This window comes from Phyllobates terribilis, unplaced genomic scaffold (genome assembly GCF_046119375.1).
Source record: "Phyllobates terribilis strain yellow unplaced genomic scaffold, ASM4611937v1 Scaffold_2__4_contigs__length_985480577, whole genome shotgun sequence".
NCBI lineage: Eukaryota > Metazoa > Chordata > Amphibia > Anura > Dendrobatidae > Phyllobates > Phyllobates terribilis.
In genome coordinates, this window is record NW_027362762.1 from 940248297 (window position 1) to 940269679 (window position 21383).

At 47.2% G+C, this 21383-nt stretch overlaps 1 protein-coding gene across 1 annotated transcript in view; it reads right to left on the reverse strand.

The window, feature by feature from the left end:
* The window catches only part of BRWD1 (bromodomain and WD repeat domain containing 1), a 133469-nt gene that overhangs the window by 51094 nt on the left and 60992 nt on the right, over positions 1 to 21383 (reverse strand). Inside the window, exons 22-26 of the mRNA XM_073668425.1 lie at positions 5465 to 5532; positions 4865 to 5063; positions 4652 to 4774; positions 4188 to 4295; positions 3856 to 3980 (exon numbers count right to left, since the gene is read on the reverse strand). Coding sequence (XP_073524526.1) covers positions 3856 to 3980; positions 4188 to 4295; positions 4652 to 4774; positions 4865 to 5063; positions 5465 to 5532 — 623 coding nt within the window. The remainder of the gene's footprint in view (positions 1 to 3855; positions 3981 to 4187; positions 4296 to 4651; positions 4775 to 4864; positions 5064 to 5464; positions 5533 to 21383) is intronic.

The window sequence follows — 21383 nt, forward strand, 5'->3', positions numbered from 1 at the left end:
GAGGAAGGAAAGGGAGAGAGAGAGACAAAACAGAAAAAGTCTACATTAATACGTCGACTTTCACGTAGCTCACTCACCACCCAGTAAACCAAGACAGGGTACCGGAACGGAAGGCAGGACGGTATCCGATACTTCTCTGGAGACCGCGGAATCATCAACCCTGCAGGAGCTATGCCGGCTGGATCTGGAATCCTTGGCGCTGCGTGTCCCAGAACGTCCATTGCTCCTACTCTGCGCTGGACGCTGCTCCTGGGTACGCCTCTGGCGCCGAGGCTGCTGTGGCTGCAGCATGGACTGCTGCTCTTGCTGCTGATGCGGTGGGGAGGGCTGCTGTGAGGCCATTAAGCTGCACTGCGCCGCTGCCTGGCCGGTGATTTACCCTTAAGTACCTCTATTGTGCCAGGGAGATCACCGCCGGCGTCCCCGCAGCTTCCAGTACCGCCCCCGCACGGGGGTCAGGAGGTCCCGGCTTGCGTCATCGGTGCGCGACTTCCGGTTTCGTCATCTCCTGTCGCGCCCCGTGACGTCACATCCGGGACGCGGGGTTGCCGGCCACCATGCTGTGCAGGTGCCGCAAAACCACTGCCCGCATGCGGGGAGACCACATGCTGGCGCCCCCCGCGGCATTTCCAGGATTCACGGGACCGGCCGCAGCAGAGACTGTGCCCTGCCAAACCCGATCGGCCCCGGCCCAGGTAAGACGATCCTGATTCCTGCGGTCATCCTTGCCGCCGACGAGAAGGAAGTCCCCCATCAAGGACAGGAAACCACTGAAGCGGGGAGAGGCGCAGCCCTTTTTATCTTGAAGGTTTCCTGTCCTTGAAGGGCGGATCCGTTCTCTCGTTGTGCAGTCATGGGTGACAGAAAAATAATCAGTACTACCCTAGATGAATTCCTTGAGAGGTGTAGTTTACAAAATGGGGTCACTTGTGGGGGTTTCTGTTGTTTCAGCATGTCAGTGAGTCTTCAAATGTGACATGGTGTCTGCAACCTATCCCAGCCAACATAGCGCTCCTTTCTCTTCCAAGCCCTGCCGTGCGCCAAAGCAGTAGTTTTCCACCACATATGGGGTATCGGCGTACTCAGGAGAAATTGACCAACAGTTTTTGAGGTGCCATTTTCTCCTCTTACCCTTGTGAAAATAAAAAATTTGGGGCTAAAAGATAATTTTGGTGAAAAAAGTTTGATATTTTTTTTATATTCACGGCTCTACGTTCTAAACTTCTGTGAAGCACTGAGGGGGGTTCAAGGTGCTCACCACACACCTAGATAAGTTCCCTGAGGGGTCTAGTTTCCAAAATGGGGTCACTTGTGGGGGGTTTCCACTGTTTAGGCACATCAGAGGCTCCGCAAACGCGACATGGCATAAGCTTATTATTCAAGCTAATTTTACATTCAAAAATGGCGCTCCTTCCCTTCCGAACCCTGCCGTGCACCCAAACAGTGGTTTTCCCCCACATACGGGGTATCGGCGTAAATTTCATGATTCAATTTCTCCTGTTACCCTTATGATAATGCAAAATTGGGGGCTGAAAAACATTTTTGTGGGAAAAATGTGAAAATTTTATTTTTACGGCTCAATATTGTAAACTTCTGTGAAGCACCTGGGGGGTTCAAGGTGGTCACACACATCTAGATAAGTTCCTTGAGGGGTCTAGTTTCCAAAATGGTGTGTCACTTGTGGGGGGTTTCCACTGTTTGGGCACATCAGGGGCTCTCCAAAAGCGACATGGCGTCCGCTAATTATTCAAGCAAATTTTACATTTGAAAAGTCAAATGGCACGCCTTCCCTTCCAAGTCCTGCCATGTGCCCCAACAGTGGTTTTCCCTCAAATATGGGGTATCCACGTGCTCAGGAGAAATTGCACAACAAATTTTGTAGTCCATTTTTTCCTGTTACCCCTGCGAAAACAAAAAAAATTGGGTCTAAAGTAACATTTTTGTGAAAAAAAGTTTAATGTTCATTGTTTTCTTCCACATTCCAAAAATTTCTGTGAAGCACCTGAAGGGTTAATAAACTTCTTGAATGTGGTTTTGAGCACCTTGAGGGGTGCAGTTTTTAGAATGGTGTCACTTTTGGGTATTTTCTGTCATAAAGGCCCCTCAAATTCACTTCAAATAAGATGTGGTCCCTAAAAAAATGGTTTTGTAAATTTTGTTGAAAAATGAGAAATCAATGGTCAACTTTTAACCCCTATAACTTCCTAACAAAAAAAAATGTTGGTTCTAAAATTGTGGTGATGTAAAGTAGACAGGTGGGAAATGTTATTTATTAACTATTTTGTACAACATATCTCCCTGTTTAACCCCTTCGCAACCCTGGGATTTTCCGTTCTTGAATTTTCGTTTTTTGCTCCCCTTGTTCCCAGAGCCATAGTGTTTTTATTTTTTGGTCAATATAGCCGTGTGAGGGCTTATTTTTTGCGGGATGAGTTGTACTTTTAAACGCAATTACTAGTTTTACCATATCGTGTACGGGAAAATGGGAAAAAAATTCCAAGTGCGGTGAAATTGCAAAAAAAGTGCAATACCATAGATTTTTTTTTACCACGTTCACTGAATGCTAAAACTGACCTGCGATTATTATTCTCCAGGTCATTACGAGTTCATAGACACCAAACATGTATAGGTTCTTTTTTTATTTTTAAGTGGTGAAAAAAAATTTCAAAGTTTGGTAAAAAAAAATAAAAAATAGCGCCATTTTCCAAGACCCGTAGCGTCTCCATTTTTCGGGATCTGGGGACGGGTGAGGGCTTATTTTTTGCGCAACGAGCTGACGTTTTTATTGATACTATTTTGGGGTAGATCTGATGCTTTGATCGCCCGTTGTTGCATTTTATTGCAATGCTGCAGCGACCAAAAAACGTAATTCTGGCGTTTAGAATTTTTTCTCGTTACGCCGTTTACCGATCGGATTAATTATTTTTTATATTGATAGATCGGGCGATTCTGAACGCGGCGATACCAAATATGTGTATGTGTTTTTTTTTTTTTTAATTATTTTATTTTGAATGGGGCGAAAGGGGGGTGATTTAAACTTTTATATTTAATTTTTTTTTAAAATATTTTTAAAAACTTTTTTTTTCACTTTTTGCTTGCTTCTATAGTCTCCATAGGAGACTAGAAGCAGCACTTGTCTGATCGCCTCTGCTACATACAGGTGATCAGCAGATCACCTGTATGTAGCAGAAATGGTCCTGTGCTATGAGCGCCAACCAGCTCATGACAACCACTGGAGTCTGCTGCAGACCCAGGGTTGTCATGCCCACCCATCGATGACCCGCGATCACGTGACGGGGTCACCGATGGGCGGGGTAAGTGACAAGCTTCCGGCGCGGCGATGTTAAATGCCGCTGTCAGAGATTAACAGCGGCATTTAACATGTTAACAGCCACGGGTGGATCGCGATTCCACCCGCGGCTGTTGCGGGCACTTGTCAGCTTTAATAATCAGCTGACATGTGCCCGGTTCACTGCCGGCTCAGCGCCGGAGCCCTCACTGAACCGTGAGGTTACAGCCTGTGCTTACAAATACGGCACAGGCTGTAAAGGGGTTAAGGGAATGAAAATTCAAAGTTTGAAAATCGCAAAATTTTCACCAAATTTCTGTTTTTTTTCACAAAGTAACGCAAATCATATCGAAGAAATTTTACCACTAAAATGAAGTACAATATGTCATGAAAAAATCTCAGAATCAGTGGGATCCGTTGAAGCGTTCCAGAGTAATTACTTCATAAAGTGACAGTGGTCAGAATTGTAAAAATTGGTCTGGTCATTAAGGCGAAAACAGGCTCTGGCGCGAAAGTGTTAAGACTTCTAGATAATATTAAAGACACATGGAAAACGAAGAACATACTTGAGAGAGAAGGACTGCTCCGTGATTTTTCCACTATCATGGTCTATCAAGGCGAGTTTAAGACAGCACAAAGTAGGTGGCCCAATTTCATATCGGATCCCAACAATTTTCACCAATTCCTGGTCCTATTCAAAAACATAATATGTTAATCCCTCCATGAGATTGGGGTGAGACATTTTCTAAATGCAGACGTCTAGATCCTATAACCCCCCCCCCCCCCCGAAACTAATACTCTGCTCCCATTTCGTTTTTAGTTTCCATCAGGAACATGTTCGGAGGATTGAAACTCCAAACACTGTGAACAGAAGTGAAGAAAGCAAAAGAGACCTTACCCTGAGCACACATTTCCTCCATGGCTCCTTTAGAGTGTTACCGATACTGAGGTTGCTTCTTTGGACAGCATTAATGTACGCTTCATGACCTTGCCGAAAGTAGATGACCTGCAAATACAGAAATTGCGGGGTGATTTATTAGCTTTTGCCAGAATTATAGTGAGAAACAGTTCAAAATTTTGCTTAATTTTTGAGCAACTTGCAGCTGTGCAATAATTTTTCTACTTATGGCATTTTTAATGGCAGTCAGTTGTCTTTTTGTTTTATGAAGTAGGCAGAGTAACTAGGTGCGGGGGTGGCAGAGCGCAGCTGAAAAATTAGTTATGATTTATGCCACAAAGATGGCCCAAGTTCTGACACAAATAAACTCCCAAAACATCTCACAGTGGAGAATAGCAGTTAAAAGATATTTCTACTGCTTTTCTAGTTGATGATTGTAACACCAGAGAAAGCAGAAAACTCACTTCATCTCCCATCTGTGGAACAAAAGGGGACCGCCGAGGGGTCGTGTCCGTGATCCAATTAGATGGACGCCAGTCATTAGAGATTTCTCTGTTCAGAGGCGCTCTCTCAGGCAATCTTCTTGTCTACATGCAGAACACATGGTGTAATGTACACGAGTGATCTTATTCACATCTCACATCTTGAAGACTTTCATGCTGATCTTACAAGCGTACCTCGCTCTCCTTAGTAGTTTTCTTAGGCCTCTCCCTTTTTGGGGTGGACTTTTCCTCTGTAGATTTCTCCACCGTTGAACTCTCATCCTCAGAGCTGCTCGCCAACTTTTTGACTCTTCGTCGGGTGGAATTACGGCTCGGAGGTTGAAGGTTGATTCCAGCATCGGTCGTCCATTCGGAGTACTCACTGGATAAGTCACTACAATGGGGGCAAAAATGAGAGGCAATTTTATTGCGTTCTTCATCTAGATCAGAAGCACAGACACAGACCTTTTGCAGTGAAATTTTTCCTTTTTTTCCTATTACGAGGCAGCTACAGTCACTAGGAATCTCCGTGCATGCTCTGGATAGATAGCAGCTGTATCTCAATAGGTAAAACTGGACGAGTCTGTGATGGCCATGCCGGAGGAGGAGTTTCAACACTGTGGAAACCATACGCAGCCAAGACTATGCTCCTACGTGAGGGCCACACTATTATTGGCCCCGTGCAACTGCTGTTTGAAGAAACCCCCTAATGAGAATCTAGAAATATGCCGGCTGCCGAAGACCATAATTCAGACCTCTTAACATTCGGAAGCACAGAAATACCAGAACACTCACCTTGTGTTTCTCCAGTCGTCCTCATCTTCAGAAGGAGACTCCACTGAATTTTCAGTTTGATTTTCCACCTGCAAAGAGAAGAAATACAATTCTACATTAATGCCACCACCTTTAACTCCTCGCCTCCGCAGACAATTTTTTGTTTTGTATTTTTCCCTTCCCTTTTACCAAGAGCCATGTCAAAGATATTAAGGAAATATTAAGAATTTCTCTCTCCCAGACCCCTCTTCATCCCCCCTTCCCCTATAGTACTTGTCAAAGAAGAAGAGCTGACACTTGGCCAGTGGCTCCATGCAAATTAGCCCACACAGCAGAAGTAGCTTGTAAGCAAATGCTAGCACAAAAGGCGACACAAACCCAATTAGCATGCGAGTGTGTTTCCATGTGACACAGGCTTGTGATAAATTCACATCTAGCTGAGGAAGATTAATCCAGAGCTTCAAAAGAATTCAATAGAAATCTGAACCTGAGCCGGCGCCGACACGAAATATGGAATATCTGGAGTTCTATACTTGTGATAATTATAGGGCCCATATTTTAGTAGCAGGGTCAGCTAAGGAACAATATGCTTATTTTTCCGCAGCTGCAAGCCCCTCGGGTGAGCTGTGGCGCTAAAGTAACAGAATAACAGACCGCAGCCAGGTCATGTGTGGTCTCTGGAAAAAGGTAAATTCATAATAGAAAATATGGTACCACTTTCGGGCTTCTGTGATCAACCAGCGATAAGATATCCGAGAAGTTAGAGATTCTAATAAAAATATGAAGGATGGAGACCAGCCCACGTGTAGTCATTACAGGAGGGTGGGGGTAGGCCTCTCCCTTCAGCATTAAAGACACAGCAGAAGGGGAGGGGGGGGGTCAGTATTCATTGCCGGGGGGTAGAGAGACTATACGCAAAGGATCACGTTCGATAACGGTCAAATTGGGGCGCACCCCCCTCCCGCTATACCGAGTCGTCTCTGCGATTATAGTAAGTTTCTTCTTTAATCCTGTTTTATTTGTGTAACTGTATACTCTGTACCGTAAATTCCTTTTGGATTAAATATAAAATTTAATAGTTCTGTTTATTTTGTTCTGTAATTGTTCCTCTCTCCCCCCCGCCCCCCCCCACCACCACCCACAAAGCCATATACGCTATCAGAAAGCAGGCATCCGACCAGGCCTGTATTATATTTCAAACTGGGTTGGTGGTGGCAGCTAATAATATTAATTGGGCTATCGTGAAGCTGGCAGTAACCATAAGGGGAAGTATACACATGTTCCATGCATTGGAATCCAAAGGCGTGTATGCCATATGCCTTCTGCTCGCTTGCCGATAACTACGTAGTGAGTAATCGGGATCGTATGCATGCAAATCCCTGCTCAATCCTGACAGTGACGACAGGGGTGGGATATTGTGTGATCTCCCCTTGTCATCCCTGACGGTGTCTTGACAAGCCATAACTCTTATTTTTCCTATGACATAGCCGTATGAGCACTTGTTTTTAGCGGGACAAGTTGTAGTTTTGATTAACATTTTTATTGTTTCATGTACTGAAAAAAAAAAAAATAAAGGGAGGTGCGGTGACCGAAAGAGGGATTTTTGGTGCTCACCGTAAAATCTCTCTTTCTTGGAGCCTTCATTGGCGGACACAGGTAACCATGGGTGTATGCTGCTGTCGCTAGGAGGCTGACCCTATGCTAGAAAAAAGAATTGGCTCCTCCTCAGCAGCGTACACCCGCCGACTGGCACTAAGCTCATTAGTTCATGAAAAGCAGTAGGAGAAGCATAATAATAAAACAAGTATAACATGGCAACAAGCCAAACATAGGCCTATAGGCAAACTACTAGTCACACTGGCCAGAAACGAAGGCACTAAACAGACATAGGCACAAAAAAATAGGGAGGGTGTTGTGTCCCCCCGATGAAGGCTTTAAGACCGATTTTACGGTGAGTACCAAAAATCCCTCTTTCTTTATCGCCTCATTGGGGGACACAGGTAACCATGGGACGTCCAAAAGCAGTCCCAAGGTGGCGGGGGAATAATCAGCGCCAATCAGGTCGGATGCACCCTCCTACCTAGTTCAGCATCCGTCGAGGAGTAGGTGTGAACCTTGCAGAATTTTGTAAAGGTGTCCAGAGTTGACCAGGTAGCTGCCTTGCAAAATGCACGGTTGAAGCCTGGTGGCAAACAGCCCAAGATGCCCCCACCGCCCGGGTGGAATGCGCGCTTACGCCCGGAGGGGGCAGTCTGTCCTTTAATCGATAAGCTTCCAAGATAGTCGACCGAATCCAGCAAGCGATGGTGGATTAAGAAGCAGGAAGACCCTTGCGACTACCCTCAGACAACAAACAGTCAGAATGTCTGAAAGAAGCAGACCTTGAGAGGTAACAACACAAAGCTCTAACCAAATCCAGGTTATGCAGGGCCTTTTCAAGTTGATGTGCAGGAGAAGGGCAAAAGGAAGGCAGTATAATGTCCTCATTTAGGTGGAAGGCAGAGCTCACCTTGGGCAAAAAGGAAGGTACTGACCTAAGAACTACCTTATCCTGATGAAGGACGAGGAACGGAGAACAACCGTAAAAGCTGCCAATTCAAAAACCCTTCTAATAGATGTGATGGCTATCAGAAATGCGACCTTCCGGGAAAGAAGGGACAAAGAAATTTCCTTAATTGGTTTGAAACGAGGGGCCTGATGAACACCTAACACCAAACTACTGAGATCCCAAGGATCTACTGGCTGACAATACGGTGGAGCTAGGTGAGCAACACCCTGAAGGAAAGTCTTCACCTAAGGCCAAGCGGCCAGATTACGCTGAAACAGGATGAAAAACCTGACCCTTGAGTGTACTGAGTGATAAACAGGCAACAAGGCCCGCCTGAAGAAAGGCCAAGATGGAAGGCAAAGAAAAAGACATGGGAGCTGACTGGTTCTCCTCGCACCATTGAAAAAAAACCTTCCAAGTATGGTGATATATACACGAGAAGAAATGGGTTTTCTTGAGCTGATCATGGTCTGTATGATCTGGGAGGAGAAACCCGCCTCCTTCAGCACCGCAGCTTCAACGGCCATACCATTAATCTGAGATACCGAGAATTCGGGTGGAAGAGCAGACCCTGAGAGAGCAGATCTGCGCGTTCTGGAAGTCTCCAAGGGAACTCCTTCCAGCTTGATCTTATGGATGACTATGGGGATCAACGGGAGGGGAGGAAAGAGATAAGGAAGATGAAATTGAGACCATGGGATGACTAGAGCATCATAAGCGATTGCCAGGGGATCGCGAGCCCTAGCTATGAAGTGAGGAACCTTCCGGTTCACCCGTGACGCCATTAGATCGACATCGGGAGTGCCCCATTTTTGATAAATCTGAGCGAACACCTCTGTGTGAAGAGACCACTCGCCTGAGGACAGGCCCTGACGACTGAGGAAGTCTGCGGCCCAGTTTTCCACACCCGGTACGTGAACTGCGGATATCGCTGGCACATGGCGTTCGGCCCAGAGTAGAATCTGTGACACTTCCGAGAAAGCGGACATGCTTCGAGTGCCGCCCTGATGATTTATGTAAGCCACGGCTGTGGTATTGTCGGACTGGTTCTGGACTGGCTGGCCCGAAAGAAGGTCCGGCCAAAGAAGGAGAGAGAGGTAGATAGCTCTGATTTTCAGCAGGTTGATGGGAAGAGATGTGTCTTGGGTATTCCAGCGGCCCTGAACCGTGTGGTCAAGGAAAACCGCTCCCCATCCGAGATGGCTGGCGTCCGTCGTGACCACTAACCATCTGAGAGGGAGGAAGGATCTCTCGAGGCGGATGGAGGAGGATAGGGTCCACCATGTCAAGGATTGTCTGACTCGAGGAGGCAAGAGAATGGGACGATCCAAGGAGGAGGTCCTCTTGTCCCAAGCTGACAGGAGAGCCAGTTGGAGGGGGAGGGTATGGAACTGGACAAAGGGTACGGTCTCCACGGCTGCGACCAATTTCCCCAAAACTCGCATGCAGAGTCGCAGAGGGGTGGGAGAACGACGTCTTAGAACACGGATCCCCCGACTGAGGGCCGTGATCCTGTCCTCTAGAAGAAGAACCTTGGCTCGGGAGGTGTTGAACATCATGCCCAGGAAGGTCAAACGCTGAGAAAGGATCAGGGAAAACTTGGCCCTATTCACTATCCAGCCGAGATGGAGTGTTGAAAGTGATCTGGAGGCTCTGGTAGCAGTCCCGATAGGACGGCCTCTTGATCAATAGGTCGTCCAAATAGGGAATGATGTTGATTCCCTTGGAATGAAAAATGGTCATGACGGTTGCCATCACCTTGGTGAACACTCTGGGGGCCGAACGGAAGAGCCGTAAACTGGGTAATGGTTGTTCTGGGTAGCAAATCAGAGAAACCTTTGATGAGACTCGCAAGTCGGGATATGGAGCTAAGCATCCTGAATGTCCACCGAGGAGAGGAACTCCTCAGGTTCCATGGAAGAGATAACCAAGCGGAGGGAATCCATCCTGAAGTGACAGAGCCGCACTCGCCGGTTCAGGAGATTGAGGTTTAAGATTAGACGGAGATACCTGTCCTTCTTTGGGACCATGAACAGGTTGGAATAAAAACCTGTGAAGCGCTCTTTTGAAGGAAGGGGAACAATGACTCCTGTTGACAGAAGAAAATCGATGGCTCGGAAAAAACCTGAAACGTGAGCCGGGTCCGTTGAAGAACGGGACAAGAAAAAGCGATCAAGGGATAAAAGGAAGATTCTATCTTGTAGCCTGTGGAGACTATTTCTCTGACCCAGGAGTCGTCGATCACCGCTAGCCACGTGTCCCGGAAAAGAAGGAGAAGGCCACCCACCCTGAGAGGAATCCCAGGTGGGGATGACCTGTCATGCAGAAGAGGATCTGCTAGAATGGGGTCCTGAGGTCTTGTTGGGCATCCCCTTTCTGTGCCAGGATGGAGCAGGCTTGCATGAAGGCTTCCTTCTCCCCCTTTGAACCGGAGATTGGTCCCACTGAGGTGGGACCTTGGTAGAAGAGAAGAGACGAAAGGTGCGAAACGGAGGAGTCTATCTGGAGTTGAATAGACGTTTGACCTTAGGCTGGGGGAGAGGTGCTCTTGCCCCCAGTGGCGTCCGAAATGAGCTGGTCTAGCTTAGTACCAAGGAGTCGGAAACCCTGAAAGGGAAGATTAGTAAGGGACTTTTTGGAAGGTGGGTCAGCGTTCCAGGCCTTAAGCCAGAGAATCCTACGTATGGCTATGATGTTGCTGCTCGCCCGAGCTGAACAACTGGTAGCGTCTAGGGAGGCAGATAAAAGATATTTCCCCACGTGGGCAATCTGGTTCACCAGATCCACCATCTCCTCTGGAGGGGCTGATGAAATAAGACCCTGACGAAGGAATTGAGTCCAAGCAGAAATAGACTTGGCTACCCCATGTGGAAGCACCAGCGGCCTCAAATACTAACTTGGCAAGGGATTCCACCTCTCTGTCCGTGGTGTCCTTAAGAGAAGAACCATCTGGCAGTGATAAAATGGTCTTAAAGGAGAGAAGGGATATCGGAGGGTTGACAGATGGTGACTTCAACCACCGGCTGACTAGCTCCAAGCTGAAGGGATAAAGGATGTCTAGTTGTCTCCTCCCAGAAAAACGCTTGTCAAGATGCCCCAAGAACTTGAGAGGACTCTTTCGAATTCCATATGACTGCAAAAAGTCCGAGGGGGGCGCTTGGTGTTTTTGAAGGAGACGGCGGTCCGGAGGGGAGCACTCGTCCTCCTTGATGAGACTGTCCACCATTTCCTGCAGCTTGGAATTTTGGTCCGTATCGGAGCCTGACTCCGAGTCAGACTCAGAAGCGGATCCGGGTGACATCTCAGGGGAGGACAGAGCCGAAGGCAACCTGGAAGACATGAACGGTGATGAAGATCTGGAAGAGTAAGGAGAATGCGTTACCTTCTTGGGTCTAACCCCTGATTTGTCACTGTGAGCACGGCAGCTGGGTGCCTGCGAATCCTGCTGGGAATGCTTGGAGCGGTGGAAGCAGCCGTTAGAACGGGTAAAAGTTCCATAACCTGGACCAAGGATAGTGAAATCTTGGCGAGGTCTGATACAGAATGAGAAAGGGCAACAGCCCACACCGGAGGAGGAGGGGGGGGGGGGTTGTGTACTCTCATCCCTGGCAGCAGGGGGGTCCTGTGAGGAAGACATGCTGGAAGGGCTGCAGGTTGGGCAGAATGCAGAGGCCTGGCCTGTGGGCCACTTTTTATTACAAAGGGCGCGGGCGTAATGAGTTATATTGGGAGAGGGAGGGGAGAGAGGTTCCCAGAGCCTGTGCATATTTATATGTTTGCGTGACTGTGATTCTGCAGTGTTTAGAATACTGCTGAGGAGAGCTAATACTGTGAGGTATAGCCTGGCCAGAGCCTACCCAGTCAGATGGAGGGTCCTGTCTGATGTGGTGTCTCCCCGGCAGAAGTAACTGCAGCCAGCAGGCAGCTGAGGTCCAGCAGTGGAGATATGGCACTCAAGGAGGAAGAAGAAAGGCAGTACCGTGCAAAAAACACAAGCATAACAGGGTGTTCCAGTGCAAAGTGCGGGAAAAGACAAGGGGACCGCCCCCTTCCCTGACAGTGATCCGAAGCGCGTGCGAGAAAAAAGCGCTGAAGCACTTATTCAAAAATGAGGGGGTGTGGTTACCGCCTTCTTGCCGGCAGCATAAGCAATTGGGTGGTGGCGTGGGAGGTCCGGAGGGCGGGCTGAGTGACGCTAGAGCAGGCAGAGCGTCGGAATAGGCCGTGTGTCATGTGAGGGGCGTGTCCGGGAGTAGGCCGAAGCTGGGGCCTGGATTTACAGCCGCCGGGGCCCAAATATACAGCCGAGAATGAGGAGCTCTAGGGGGCATCAGGAAGGAAATATCCCGATGAATCTCCGCCGCTGGGAGGGGAGACAGGTTGGTGACACTGCCGCTGCGTTAGTGGAGACACGGTCCCTGATGACTTCTGCGTATACGGTCCTCTTCTCCACATGTTTGGATGGCATCAGGAGCCCGGGGTGGGGGGGGGGGGTCACTGGTGGGTGTCCATCCCGCACCATCACAGTCCTGAACGGTGCAGAAGACGGGATCAACCCCAGTGAAGGGGGAAGGTCACTACTAGTGACCCAGTCTTTCTCCCGACCTGCTCAGAGGAGGAGGTTGGGAATGGGATCAGAGGCAGGAACGATCCGCTCCGGTCCTCCTGAACACCATAAAGGTAACAGGGAAGGAGTCCTGCCTCGCAGACAGAGTGGGTGATGTGGGCGACACCACATTGCTCGCTCGGTCGCACCTGTGCAGGAAAACAGGGTGAGACATTACACCCTGTCACCATGGGAAAGAAAAATCTGAAAAAGGGAAAATATTAATAAAAAACAACAGGGTACCTGAAAAGGAAAAGATTAGATCCAGGTCCGCCTCCTACTGACGCCAAGCTTAAACTGATGCGCTTAGTGCCAGTCGGTGGGTGTATACTGCTGAGGAGGAGCTAGTTCTTTTTTTGCCTAGCGTCAGCCTCCTAGCGACAGCAGCATACACCCATGGTAACTCGTGTCCCTGTGTGAGGCGATAAAGAAATCACAATTCTGCCTTTATGTTTCTTTTCTTAATGGGGAAAAGGGAAGGGAGTGGAATTTAAATTAATTTCTTCATAATTGATAAAGTAATTTTTAAAAACTTATTTTATCTTCTAGTCCACTTTAGAAACTTGTACTTGATACTGTGTGATCGCATGTAATATACAGTGCCTACAAGTAGTATTCACCCCCCTGCAGATTTAGCTGGTTGACACATGCGGAATTAACTTGGCATTGTGACATTTGTACTGTAGATCAGCCTGGAAGTGGGAAATGCACTGCAGCAAATTTTGTTTTTGTTTTTTTTTTTTGTTTGTTTTTTTTAAAACGTAAAAAGTTAATTCAGAGTGTCATTTATTATTCAACCCCTCAAACCACAAGAATTCTGTTTGGTCCCCCTAAAGTATTAAGAAGTAGTTCAGGCACCAAGAATAATGAGCTTCACATGTGTGGATTAAAGATCTCTTTTGCCAGCCTTTTCTGACTATTTAAGACCCTCCCCAAACTTGTGAACAGCACTCAGACATGGTCAACATGGGAAAGACAAAGGAGCATTCCAAGGCCATCAGAGACAAGATCGTGGAGGGTCACAAGGCTGGCAAGGGGTACAAAACCCTTTCCAAGGAGTTGGGCCTACCTGTCTCCACTGTTGGGAGCATCATCCGTAAGTGGAAGGCTTATGGAACTACTGTTAGCCTTCCACGGCCAGGACAGCCTTTGAAAGTGTCCTCCCGTGCCGAGGCCAGGCTTGTCCGAAGAGTCAAGGCTAACCCAAGGACAACAAGGAAGGAGCTCCGGGAAGATCTCATGGCAGTGGGGACATTGGTTTCAGTCAATACCATAAGTAACGTACTCCACCGCAATGGTCTCCGTTCCAGACGAGCCCGTAAGGTACCTTTACTTTCAAAGCGTCATGTCAAGGCTCGTCTACAGTTTGCTCATGATCACTTGGAGGACTCTGAGACAGACTGGTTCAAGGTTCTATGGTCTGATGAGACCAAGATCGAGATCTTTGGTGCCAACCACACACGTGACGTTTGGAGACTGGATGGCACTGCATACGACCCCAAGAATACCATCCCTACAGTCAAGCATGGTGGTGGCAGCATCATGCTGTGGGGCTGTTTCTCTGCCAAGGGGCCTGGCCATCTGGTCCGCATCCATGGGAAGATGGATAGCACGGCCTACCTGGAGATTTTGGCCAAGAACCTCCGCTCCTCCATCAAGGATCTTAAGATGGGTCGCAATTTCATCTTCCAACAAGACAACGACCCAAAGCACACAGCCAAGAAAACCAAGGCCTGGTTCAAGAGGGAAAAAGTCAAGGTGTTGGAGTGGCCTAGTCAGTCTCCTGACCTTAACCCAATTGAAAACTTGTGGATGGAGCTCAAGAATAAAGTCCACATGAGACACCCAAAGAACCTAGATAACTTGGAGAAGATCTGCATGGAGGAGTGGGCCAAGATAACTCCACAGACCTGTGCCGGCCTGATCAGGTCTTATAAAAGACGATTATTAGCTGTAATTGCAAACAAGGGTTATTCCACAAAATATTAAACATAGGGGTTGTATAATAATTGACCCACACTTTTATGTTTAAAATTTAATAAAATTCAACTGAGCAACATAACTTTTTGGTTTGTAAGATTTATGCTTCTGTTCATAAAACCTACTCTCGTATGCAGTTTGAAGGCTCTAACTTATTTGCATCTTATCAAACCAGCTAAATCTGCAGGGGGTTGAATACTACTTGTAGGCACTGTATATAACGTTATTGCATGGAGCTCAGTCTATGGCTGATCTTCAGAGTACCACCAAGATGGCAGCAATGGGAGCTTCCAGCAGACACCCACAGCCCCACACGCCATCATCGTAACCCATCAATGCCCTACAATCCCCTTGCAGGGGTCAGTGGGAGCCAGCAAACAGCTCCTTTTAAATGCACCGCCAGCTCATCACTGCAGCAATCACAATGGTACATAGCATTATTGTTTTTCTTGGCAAAGGTGAACAGATATTAGAGCTTTTAGTGGTAATATACACAGGGTGGTCCAAAGGTAGGTGGACAGAAAGTGTAATAAGGTTATGAAGGGGGAGATTTATCAAACACTAAATTGCAGCCGTCTGTCTGGATCATCCTCCAATAACCCATGAATTAGACGTGGACGATCAGCTTCCACCTAATAGATTTCAGGATTCTCATGATAGAAGCTCGTGAAATTCCCAATTCCAGAGAGGCTCTTCTGGGGACTTTTCTGGACTCTGAAGAATGTTTCAGCAACAAGTTGTTTCTTATCTTCTGTACAGACGGTTTTGGGTCGAGCAGTTTTTGGAGCATTAAGGATTGAGCCAGTGGCATTGAATTTGTCACGAATGCGGTAAATGGTTTGTCTCTTTGGGGCTTGAGTACCAAATGTTTCTACCCAATTTGGTCTAACGGTTTCAGCATTTTTAGATTTCCAATACTCTGTTAAAATCCATTTTCTTTTATCTGTATTTAAATTATTTGCCAGATTTGGGAGAGATTTATCTGTGAAAACTAGATCTGTGAAACTGGCTCAGTTGCCCTTAGCAACCAATCAGATTCCACCTTTCATTTTCCAAAGAGTCTGTGAGGAATGAAAAGTGGAATCTGATTGGTTACTAAGGGCAACTGAGCCAGTTTCACTTTACACCATGTTTGATAAATCTCCCCCTTCATAACCTTATTACACTTTCTGTCCACCTACTTTTGTTCCAATATATATATATATATATATATATATATATATATATATATATATATATATATATATATATATATATATATATATATATATATATACACATATATATATACACACACACACACACACACACATATATACAGTACAGACCAAAAGTTTGGACACACCTTCTCATTTAAAGATTTTTCTGTATTTTCATGACTATGAAAATTGTACATTCACACTGAAGGCATCAAAACTATGAATTAACACATGTGGAAAAGGTTGACGCCGTCCAGGGGTGTATACTGCAGAGGAGGAGCCACAGTTAATCTTTTTCAGATTAAGCATAGTGTCGCCTCCTAGTGGACAGCAGCATAACACCCATGGCCTGTGTTCCCCAATGAGGCGACAGAGTAATATGTCTTATATTCTAGGTCCTTCAAAGTAGCCACCTTTTGCTTTGATGACTGCTTTGCACACTCTTGGCATTCTCTTGATGAGAGGCAAAAGGTTGAAGAGGGACCAGACAAAGCAAGACGACTTCATCAGGATCAACAAGCATGTGCCAAGCGGGTGACTACAGGATCAGGTGAAAAAAAAAAAAGCTTATTGGGCATCATCCACAGAGAAAAAAAAAAAAAAGGGGTGGAAGATTCCCAACTAAATCGTCCACCTTGGAGATATGGACTGCAGAAAAAAACAACCAGAAAACTGCACCTGGTGCGGAAACCTGATGTCTACCAGTGTCTCGCCCTGGAGACTACCATCGCCATTTAGAAGGACTGAACCGGTATACTTAACCGTACTGTGGTGCAGCTTAAGAAGAGTTAGAAGAAAGAAAAAAAAGGAAAGTTCCCAGTTCAGGGGAATCATAGTGGGGTTGAACTGAACCTACGACCAGAGACCTCAGGGAGGTGTCTTGGGGAGCATTGTCCTCATAATTTAGTATCGGACTTTAGCACTTGCTCAATGACGGTTTCTGCATATTAGGACCCTGAAAAGTTCACCAACCCATTTCACAGAACAAAAAGGATGTTTATACTAAAAAGAACGTGGAATTGGGCAAAATATAATTGCCTTAATGACAGATATTACCTCCACTCGGAGCTGACACTGCAGAAAGAGGGCAGGAGGGTTAGTCTGTGGAGAGGAGACACCCGACCTATGAGAGAGCCGATGGCCATTTCCACCATACCTGCTTATAACGGCTAATTCTCTAGACAAACCCATTATCAATAGATCTTTCAGACACGGGAAGTTCAGAAACACCCTAAAACATGAGCTATGAGGGGTGAAAATGCCCCCATAATAGCCATAGGAGTTGTCATGAGTCCCACAAGGGGAAGTAGACAAATCACCAGGGGGGGGGGGGGGGTCACCCGAGGAGCGTACTATACTCCCAAGGTTAACAAAAAGGCATGGATTCTATATGAAGTCTTCAGACGTGCAGCATCTGTAGACTGGTCATGTTCAGGGATGTGGTGAAGGAGTATTACATCTTAGAACTGTTGAGCGAGGACTTCACGCAGCTTGAGGATATGAAGACCTGCCAGAAAAGTTGATGGCCCAGTTAAGATCTCAGTGAAACTGAGGAAAAGTATCTGCACATGGTATAATCCACAGATTGTACTTCCATGGATAAGATTAAAAAAAAAAAAAAAACACTGCAGCACGAATGAAGTCCATTTTACAGCCATGTAAGGAAGCACTCAAGTGGGTAAGAGGGATAAAAAAAAAAAACACCGGTTGAGGAGATTCTAGAGGTAAAGGGGAGAGCAGTCTGGGCTTAAACATGCCAATGGGCCAGAGGGAGCTGAAGGACTCCATGGAGAAGGAGTAAGAAAGGGATCGAAAAGGTCTAGAAATGCCGATGGCTCTGTGGTTCAGGCAAAAAGGATCTTTATCCTAAAGAGACCTTGCCAATTTCGCTCAAATGCAAAATTAAGCGTTTAACATCTTCTTAAGAAGGAAGGTTGGAATATTACTTCTAGGAGGGGAGGTCCAGGATCTGAGCCAAATGCCACCTGACAGAACAATGAAGAGAACACAAACAAAAGCAGCAGATCCGACAGAGGTCTGTATCGGCCTCTTACAGACACTAGGCTAAAACTGAGCTACCTGGTGGCTGAGGAGAGGGTACAGATCACCGGGCAAAGCCAACACTTTCTCATAGTGTCAGCCTCCTAAACATAACATAGTATATTCTATGCCCTAATGCTATTAATGAGAAAAGGAGATTTTTGTGTACTCACCGTAAAATCTCTTTCTCTTAGCCTCTAATTGGGGGATACAGGACCTTGGGTGTTATGCTGCTGTCCACTAGGAGGCGACACTATGCATAATCTGAAAAAGATTAACATTGGCTCCTCCTCCGCAGTATACACCCCTGGATGGCGTCAGCCATCTTCAGTTTTGTGCAAAAGCAGTAGGAGGAACGTAACATAGATAACAGTCATGCCTATGAAAAGGCAACTATATAAGAACTCAAAAGGAAAACCAATATGAGAACTCAACTTAATGGCCCAGAAGGGCAACAGGGTGGGAGCTGTGTCCCCCAATTAGAGGCTAAGAGAAAGATTTTACAGTGAGTACACAAAAATCTCCTTTACTCTGTCGCCTCATTGGGGGACACAGGACCTTGGGACGTCCCAAAGCAGTCCCTGGGTGGGAAGCAATGGACGAATATTGTGTAGACGGGTCCCTATAATTAGGGTACTGCCGCCTGCAGAACACGTCTGCCTAGGCTCGCATCTACTGAGGACTGGGTATGAACGCTATAGAGATTGGTAGACGTGTGTAGGCTAGTCCAGGTGGCTGCCTTACACACTTGTTGTGCCGAAGCCTGGTGCCGAATGTGCCGTAATACCTACTGGAAGAGGAGAATTTTTGAGGCAGTAGGCCTCTTGTATGGTGGATCTGATCCACCAGGCAAGGGTAGCTTTAGAAGCTGGCAGACCCTTGAGGCCACCTTCCAGAAGGAGGAAAAGAGAATCAGATTTCCAGAAGGGCGCAGTGCTAGACACATAGATACGCAATGCCCTGACAAGGTCAAGCTATGCAAAGCCTTATCCACTCTATGAACCGGAACCGGACAGAGGGATGGTAGCGAAATTTCTTCATTGAGATGGAAGTTGGACACAACCTTCAGAAGGAAGGATGGAACCGTACGAAGGACTACCTTGTACTGGAAAAAAATCAGGAAGGGCTGTGTGCAGGAGAGTGCTGTGAGTTCAGACACCCTGTGTAGCGAGGTGATTGCCACGAGGAAAAAAAACACTTTCTGTGATAGAAGACGGAGTGGGACTTCCCTAAGGGATTCAAAGGGTGATTCCTGCAATGCAGTCAGCACCAGGTTGAGGTCCCACGTTTCTAGTGGTCGTCTGTAGGGGGGAACCAATCGGGAAACCCCCTGAAGAATGTTCTTACTTGCGGTTTGTGAGCAATTCACTTTTGAAAAAGCACTGAAAGAGCTGACAACTGGCTCTTAAGGGAGGCCAGGGATAGTCTGGCTTCCAGGCCCGATTGGAGAAAACCGAGTACCCTGGGTAAGGAATAGGGTAGTGGGGTTTGGTTACGAGATTCGCACCAGGTAAAGAAGGCTTTCCAGGTACGGTAGTAAATCTTGGCCGAGGTTGGTTTTCGTGCTCTGATCATGGTTCCAATGACATCCGGCGAAAAACCTGCCTGGGTTAGAATCCAGGTCTCAATGGCCAATCCGTCAAATTGAGGGCCTCTAAGTTCTGGTGGTAGAAAGGGCCTTGTGATAGAAGATCCGGGCGGTCGGGAAGACGCGAGAGAACGTCTTGTGTGAGTCGTACGATGTCGGCGTACCATGTACGCCTGGGCCAGTCCTGTGCAATTAGGATGGTTGGTACTCCCTCCTGTTTGATCTTTCTCACCATTCTGGAAATCAGGGGGAGAGGTGGAAAAATGTACAGGAGCTGGAACTGGGTCCAGTCCAGAACCAGCGCGTCCTCCGCTAGCGCTCGTGGGTCGCGTGATCTGGCCATGACGTTGGAGACTTTGGCATTGAGGCGAGACACCATTAGGTCCACGTCCGGAGTACCCCAACGATGGCAGATCTGTTGAAAGATTTCGGGATGGAGAGCCCACTCTCCAGTCTATTCCTTGCCGGCTGAGGAAGTCTACTTCCCAGTTGTCTACACCTGGAATGGGGAACGCAGAGATAATGGAGTCCGTTTTTTTTTGTTTGTTTTTTCCGCCCAGTGAAGAATGCGTGTCACTTCTCACATCGCCCGGACACTGCGGGTCCCCCCTTGATGATTGACATATGCCACGGCCGTCGCATTGTCCGACTGTACCCTGATGTGGGAGGCTGCCAGTAAGTGATGGAAGGCTCTTAACGCCAGGAGGATGGCACGAATTTCCAGAATGTTGATGGGCAAGGTTGCTTCCGCTGTGGACCACTTGCCCTGTGGTGTAGGTGTACTGCACCCCAACCCGTCAGGCTTGCGTCGGTGGTCAGGACCTTCCATTGACCAGGGAGAAAAGATTTCGCTTTTGTTAGAGAGGTCCGGTTGATCCACCAGTGAAGGGACTTCCTGGTTGACGTCGGCTGGAACTTCCTGTCGAGAGAAGAAGGGTTCCTGTCCCATGACTTGAGAATGTCTAATTGGAGAGGTCTGAGGTGAAGTTGGGCAAATGGAACCGCTTCTATTGCCGCCACCATCCTGCCAAGGACTCTCATGGCAAACCGGAGAGATCGAGGGGGTTTGCTGAGAAGGGTGCGAACTCCTAAACGGAGAGGCAGTGCCTTGTCCTTGGGAAGGAGTATTAGACCCCTGGAGGTATTGAATAGCATTCCCAGGAATGTCAGACTGGTTTGGGGCTGGTGACGACTTTTGTAGGTTGACTAACCAGCCCAGGCGACTCAGAGTGGCGATCGTGACTGAGACACTGAACTCGCAGTCCTTGAAGGTGGGAGCCTTGACGAGGAGATCGTCTAGGTATGGAATGACCACTATGCCTCTGAAGTGTAGGACGTGCATGGTGGCTGCCATGACTTTGGTAAACATTCTGGGGGTCGTGAAGAGTCCGAAAGGGAGAGCCACGAACTGGTAGTGGTCCTGGTCGATTGCGAACCTGAGAAATCTCTGATGGGCAGGTGCAATCGGTATATGCAGGTATGCATCTTGTATGTCTATATTCTCCTTTTTCCATGGATGCGATGATGGAACGAAGAGACTCCATACGGAAGTGACGTACTCTTACATATTTGTTGAGCTGTTTTAGATCTAGTATGGGCCGTGCCCCACCTCCTTTCTTGGGGACTACGAATAGATTGGAGTAGAACCCCTGGAAGCGCTTGGCTGTTGGGACACGTATTATGACACGTGCTTGAAGGAGCGAGGAGACCGCTTGGTGAAAAGCTTTTTCTGGCGGTTTTGGGGGAACAGATATAAGGAATCTGTTTGGTGGGTTGGAAGTAAATTTTATTTTGTATCCTGAAGATACTAGTTCCCTGACCCACCTGTCTTCTGTAATAGGTAGCCAGACTTGATGAAAGAGTAAAAGTCGGCCGCCTACAGGTGGAGTGTCTTTTTGAGTCCGTGAGTCATGATGAGAAGAAATTTTTTGGATTTCCCTCTTTTTGATTTTGATTGGCCTGCATTTGACTGCCAGGTC